We start from the raw sequence: 6,922 nt of genomic DNA, 5'->3' as shown, positions 1-6,922 counted from the left end.
GAAAGAAAGAAAGAAAGAAAGAAAGAAAGAAAGAAAGAAAGAAAGAAAGAAAGAAAGAAAGAAAGAAAGAAAGAAAGAAAGAAAGAAATGTTCCTTCTAACCAAACTGTTTTGTTTTTTGGTTAGATTTTTAGTTAATGGTATCCATAACCCAAGTCAGAAATCTGGAATTCCCCCTTAAGCTGGCCTCCACCTCACTTGCCTTTCCCACCATTATAGTCTTACTGACTTGACTTCTAATATCTTTCCAGAACATTCCTTATAACCACTGCCTCTTATTGTCTCTTGCTGCCATGCTTCTTTCTGTCCTCAGACTCTTTCTAGCTCATTCCACATCTATGATAGCGAGTAATCTCAACAGCAAACCAATGCCTCTTAGCCCAAAGTCAAACATTCAAAGCTCCGCATTGTCTTCAGGACAAAGTCTAAATTAATTGGTCCTAATCTCAATCCCCACCGAACTTTCCCCACTCAACATTGGCCCCACCGCATGAAACTATCTGTATTTCTCTAAATAGTACCTATGAATATAGCATAAACCCGTGGTCTTCTATTGCTGCCCCAGCCAGCCTCTTATTTCACTATTTCCCTTTATTCTTTAAACTTTAGAAGAGGTCTCACTTCTGACCTCCAGGTCAGACCAGGTTAGATCTGTCCATAGATCTGTCCTGTGCTTGTATAGAGATAGTTTATAGATGGCCCAACCCTGCCATCCTCCTGCCACCACCGACATGACTGAGGACTCCCTGTTTATTCTTGTATGTTTCCTCAGTGCCAAGAGCAGTGCCCAGTAGGTGCTGAATATGTTTGATCAGCTGACTTTACTTGCACATTTTCAGTAACATAAAAAGTCATATATCCAGAATGCTGCATTCCCCAAAGTTCTGAATAGCCAACAATTAGTAAAGTCATTTGCACGCACGCATTCTGTTATCACACTGTGAATTCCTAAAGGCAGAACACTCAACCCTGCATCTTTGTACCCCCTTCAGTTCCAGCCAGTGACCCGCACAAATACGGGGTGAGAGGGACAGATCAGGCTGGGGGACAGAACTGCAATTGTTCTGAACAGATGACTTCCAGAAAAGACTAGGAGTAGGAATGACTCATCAACTTGGAAGGCAAGTCCTAGAAGATATTCTAGCACGGGAAATCAGAGATCCCCCGTGGAAAACACTCACTGGCGACTTTAAATTCTAGAAGATTTAAAAAATGCACCACCTGTAGAAGGATGAGGGAGAAAAATAAAGATGACAGAGTTGCCTGAATTTTTAAAACCTGAATTGAATCTAAGACAAACTAATTATGAAGCTATTAACATACCCTAGCCAGCGCAAACTGGAGAAAGCACTCCCTGATCAACACATCAGTTATAATGGAAGTCACCTTAAAGAATTTTAAAGGAATTACATTAAATAAATATGTGGCACTTGGCTTTCATTTTGTGGAACTTTTTCATCCCCGTTGTGTTGCTTTGCCATTTTGTCACACAATCTGGGTGTCAAAATAAGACTAATAAAAAGGAAGGGCGTATGATAAGTATTAGCATTCATCGAAGGGTAAATATTTCAATACAATTTATTGGGGGAAAAAAACAACCCAACTGTATACTACAGATACAGCATCTATTACTAACATTACATGAATCCCAGATTGAAGCATTCCAGAAATGTGTTAGTGAGAGTCTATGGCACAAACCTAGGCTTCCTATCGCCTTGTCTGTTCCTATGTTGCCAACAGAAAAAGTACACCACCAGGCAATGTCATTACTGAGAAGCAGTACTTTACCATTGATTTCAAAGGCCTCCATTGCAGGGAACATGGTTTGGTTGACGGCTGCTCTTTCTCCAGTGCTAGCCAAGAACCCTTCCACCTTGAGAATTTCTTTATTTTCCATTGTGAAGCTTTATAGATGGCCCAAAGTCCTGGAGCCAGCAGAAATGCTGTCCTCAAGAGGAACCACTTGGGGAAAGATTGTTCTCATTTAACTACTGCAGCTAGCTTCAGACCACACAGCACTTCCCTTTGGCTCCGACTTCTGAATTTGCAAAATGTTTCCTGACATGATCAGAATTGGGCATGTCACAAAAACAGGTTATTCACACACGGAGCTCCTATTCGGCACAGCTGCTTGTTAAGGGAAGTGACTCACGCTTTGGGGCATAAGTCACAGATCCTTGGATCCAGCCCTCACTCCCGGGCCCCTGAGAGCAGGGAGTTGGGTGACCCCAGGGAGGATGTTTCTCTCCCTGCCCTCTGCCCATCCAAGGGCCACTATCATCCCAGACCCAGGGCACTGTCTTAGGACCTCTGTGGTTCACACTGAAATCTCCCTCCTCTGACCCACTTCGGCCTTAGGGTTCATCTTTTCTCCTCAAAGTGTGGACCTTCGACAGCAGTATCCGCATCGCCTGGGATCTTGTGAGGAATGCAGAGTCCCATGTCCCATCCCACGTGAATCCAAATCTACAGTTTAACTAGCTTTCCAGGTGATGAATGTAGGCAATGGAGAAGCACTGCTCTGTACCACACGCTGTAGCATCTACTTACACTTCCGTGCCTATCTCCCCAGGCCCCGTGTGTGGGGGCACATGCGTGCTTGCTCTGGCCCCGCAAGACCTGAGCTCCTTGAGGGGACAAACCCCCTCTAGCTCCTTTTTGTCAGGCATTCCTTACCAGAAAGGACGCATAGTGTGGTGGTGAGCACACAGACCCTACAAACTGAGGTGCTTGGGTTCAAATTCTACTTGCTCCATACAGCAGCTGTACGACCGTAGAAACATCACGTGAGCTCTCGGCGCCTCGATTTCCTTGTTTCTCAAAAAAGGGAGACGGGGTTATTTGTTGCATTGGCCAAATGAATTAGATCACATCTGGTGGTGGTTAGGATGGCTCCTGGCGGGCTGCGGGCACTGAGGTCACGTGGCTTCCATCACTAGAGATGTTGTGAGCATCCTGGTTTCTGGGAAGATGAAGACAACGGTTTTTGCCTTAAAGAAGCTCCCAGTCTGGTTCGCGGGCTGGATGTGGATACAACTGAATTCTAGAAACTTGCTGTCACGTGAGAGGCTGGAAGTGACCTGGAGGCAGCGGGACCAGGGGTGGGAACACCCCCAGAAAACTTGCTGATCAGCTCTGGGTTCAAGGGAGGACCGGAGGGTCTGCCTGGAGAGCGTGATGGGGCCGGGGGGCCTTGGAGGCAGGAAAGGTGGCAAGTGCAGCCTCCCAGGCAGGGTTTCAGGGTGCAGGAGCCACGAGACTTTGGGGCTGTTTGAAACCTGAGAGGTGAGGAGAGGTGGCCAGGGAGGAGGCTGGGCCCCGCTCGCTCACTTTGTTTGGTCTGTGGTGTGGCAGAAAGCAGAAAGGGCAAGAAGCTCAGGAAAAAGAGTGACTGGCGGTGTCCCCAAGGCAGAGGTCCCCCGTGGCGCCCACAGTTTCAACATTCAGGAAGTCCCTGCCATGGGCTGAGGTGCTAGGAGGAGAAGCCAGCACACAAAAGGTTAAAGGAATTGGAGGTGAGGAAATGAAAGTGGCTGGCAGCGCTAAGCAGAAGTGTGGGCCTTTGAGGTAATAGAGGCTGCAGGGGCTATCCCCGTGGGAGGGGAATCTCCCTGGGACAGGGACCTGCTCTCTTAGGCCACTGTGCCTCCTCTCTCTGCCCGTGCACCTCAGCTCTGGCCAAGGGCCGTCCTCATCCATGACAGTGGGGTGGGGGCTCATTGGAAACGCTGTGGGCTAGTGACCGAGGGCCGCTGGCCTTGGACCGAACATTTAGTGGACATCAAATGTGGTTGCTTTGGTGCTAGATATCGGGCCAGACAGACCTGGGCCACAAACCCAACTCTTTCAGGAACTTGCTGGGTGAACTGGGGTGTCTTACTTCACTTCTCTGGGCCTTGGCACAAAGTAATAGCTCCTAGAACCATTACCCAGTATCCAGGATTTATTAGGTATCAAGCACTGTGCTGGACACTTACATACATTACTCACCACTTGCAACAACCTGTAACTAGCCTCAGATCTTGTGATTAGAAAGTGATGCCGCCAGAATGTAAATCCAGGATACTGGGTCCCTACAGCCTCATTTAAACCTAGTTTGATCCACACGCTGTAATCTAGAGGTTCACACTGGAGGAGTTTTTTTGAAACACCCCTACCATTTCTCCCCTCCAGCCTGAGATTCTAGTTTTTATAAAAGCCCCAAGGCTGGTTAAAATGTGCAACCTGGCTGAGGACCTCTGCACAGAAGAATGAAGCAGTTACATGTAGCACAGAGACCTGTGGGGACCCTCAGGACTCCTTTCTGGAAGGATCCATTAGGTTGAATTATACACAATTACTGATATTCATCCCTTCTTGACATGCAATAAATGGATACTTCACAGGATCCAGCCTAATCCATCCAGCCTCCAGGGCTGGGACTAGAATAAGGCAATTAATGCACTAGCTTGGGGTGCAAAAGATTCAGTAATCAAGGTAAGTAACATTCTAACACAATAATTTAAAAATCAAAGTTAATGCCAAAAGCCCATGATGAGCAAAATTAAAAAAAGACGGGATCCCACTTGGAATGACCTGTCACTTGCTCTCCCTCGTCCTGGCCATGGTGTTTACTCTGTGTTTCAGCATCCCCATTTGCAAGATGGAATACCAGTAGTTGACCTGTTTGTGCATGGGGTCGGTGTGAGGGTCAAACAAAATAATAAAACCCTAAGCATGTTTATAAATGAAAGGGCTCTGGGTAGAATGGCATCTTCTATCAAGCCAGCGCATAACGTGAAACTCCTGCATGGTCAATGTCACCCTTAAAAATCCCTTAAGTCTCCCATAAAGTACAAAACACACAATTTGGGGGAATACTGTACAGACTCTTCCTAAGCGTCTTCCACTCAGACACTTTTATCTCCGGGAATAAGGACCTAGCTGTTTCTTCTCTCGAGCACCAGATGAAGTGGTCAACTTGCCTTTGGGACCATGCTGTTCAAGAAATGCAGGGTCTGGCTTTATTTTTCTAGCAAAGTGCATATCATTGGGTTGGAGAATTTAAATGTGTGTTCAGAGTGGTTCTGATGTAGTTACATCAAGTTCCGTTGTTCTCCAGAGTGACAACCAAGTGGCTCACGGTGCTCTTTTAGACAGAGGGAATGGGGCTGGAGTTCCAGGCAGAGGCGACTCCAAGCCTGATGGTTTCGGCAGAGCTGGGCTTTTTATGAACCAGTGGACCCCAAACTAGTTTAGTCAATAGGTCACCAGGCAGATCAAGAATTCCTGAGCAACCCCGTTGCAGCTGAACACTGGGGCAACTGTGGTAATGCACGATGTAAAACTCACCAGCACAAACCCAAGTGTTCAAAACAAACAAACAGAACCCCATAGCAAGCAGGCAAGCCAATGAAGCTTAATAGCAACTAATCTTCGACAAACCAGGAAAAAATATCCAATGGAAAAAAGACAGTCTCTTCAATAAATGGTGCTGGGAAAATTGGACAGCTATATACAGAAGAATGAAACTTACACCATACCCAAAGATAAACTCTAAATGGATGAAAGACCTCAATGTGAGATAGGAATCCATCAAAATCCTAGAGGAGAACACAAGCAGTAACCTCCTCGACATCAGCCACAGCAACTTCTTTCAAGACATGCCCCCAAAGGCAAGGGAAACAAAAATGAAAATGAACCTTTGGGACTTCATCAAGATAAAAAGCTTCTGCACAGCAAAGGAAACAGTCCGCAAAACAAAGGCAACCCACAGAATGGGAGAAGATACTTGCAAATGACACTACAGATAAAGAGCTCGTATCCAAGATCTATAAAGAACTTCTCAAACTCAACACCCAAAAAACAAATAATCAAATCAAAAAATGGACAGAAGACATGAACAGACACTTCTCCAAAGAAGACATATGAATGGCTAACAGATACATGAAAAAATGTTCAACATCATTAGCCATCAGAGAAATTCAAATCAAAACCACATTGAGATACCACCTTGCACCAGTTAGAATGGCAAAAATTAACAAGGCAGGAAACAACAAATGTTGGAGAGGATGTGGAGAAAGGGGAGCCCTCTTACACTGTTGGTGGGAATGCAATCTGGTAAAGCCACTCTGGAAAACAGTATGGAGGTGCCTCAAAAAGTTAAAAATAGAGCTACCCTATGACCCAGCAATTATACTACCGGGTATTGACTCCAAAGATACAGATGTAGTGAAAAGAGGGGCACATGCACCCCAGTGTTCATAACGGCAATGTCCGCAATAGCCCAACTGTGGGAAGAGCCGAGATGCCCTTCGACAGACGAATGGCTAAAGAAGATGTGGTCCATATATACAATGGAATATTACTCAGCCATCAGAAAGGATGAATACCCATTATTTGCATCGACATGGATGGAACTGGAGGGGATTATGCTAAGTGAAATAAGTCAAGCAGAGAAAGACAATTATCATATGGTTTCACTTATTTGTGGAACATAAAGAATAGCATGGAGGACATTGGGAGAAGGAAGGGAAAAATGAAGGGGGGGAATCGGAGGGAGAGATGAACCATGAGAGACTATGGACTCTGAGAAACAAACTGAGGGTTACAAAGAGGACGGGGGTGGGGCATGGGTTAGCCCAGTGATGGGTATTAAGGAGGGCACATATTGCAATGAATACTGGGTGTTATATGCAAACAATGAATCATGGAACATTAAATCAAAAAATAAAATAAAATAAAATAAAAAATAATATTAAAAAAATAAAAATAACGGCTGATTAATTTTAAAAACAAAAAAGTCCCATCAACACCAATGAGCATCAACTTGTGAATAGATAAATAAATGATAGTACATCCATTCAATGGGATGGTAATCAGCCATAGGAAAAACACAAGCAAATTTCCTAGAGCACCCCAACATCCTTTATCAATACTACCTC

General features: G+C 45.1%; 1 protein-coding gene across 2 annotated transcripts in view; it reads right to left on the bottom strand.

Annotated features, from left to right (window-relative positions):
- Nucleotides 1-1,989, bottom strand: part of MARCO (macrophage receptor with collagenous structure) — a 34,156-nt gene extending 32,167 nt beyond the window's left edge. Inside the window, exon 1 of one of the 2 annotated variants that reach the window (XM_073884977.1) lies at nucleotides 1,788-1,989. In XM_073884977.1, the coding sequence (XP_073741078.1) occupies nucleotides 1,788-1,896 (109 nt within the window). In that variant the 5' untranslated portion in view covers nucleotides 1,897-1,989. The remainder of the gene's footprint in view (nucleotides 1-1,787) is intronic. The other variant, XM_073884987.1, reaches the window with a different exon arrangement.
- Nucleotides 1,990-6,922: the final 4,933 nt, after the last annotated feature.

This window comes from Callorhinus ursinus, unplaced genomic scaffold (assembly GCF_003265705.2).
Source record: "Callorhinus ursinus isolate GAN/ISIS: 27379988/994484 unplaced genomic scaffold, GSC_fseal_2.0 scaffold2, whole genome shotgun sequence".
NCBI classification, from domain to species: domain Eukaryota; kingdom Metazoa; phylum Chordata; class Mammalia; order Carnivora; family Otariidae; genus Callorhinus; species Callorhinus ursinus.
The sequence above is the reverse complement of the archived record's forward strand: the minus strand, read 5'-3'. Positions and strand labels throughout refer to the sequence as shown.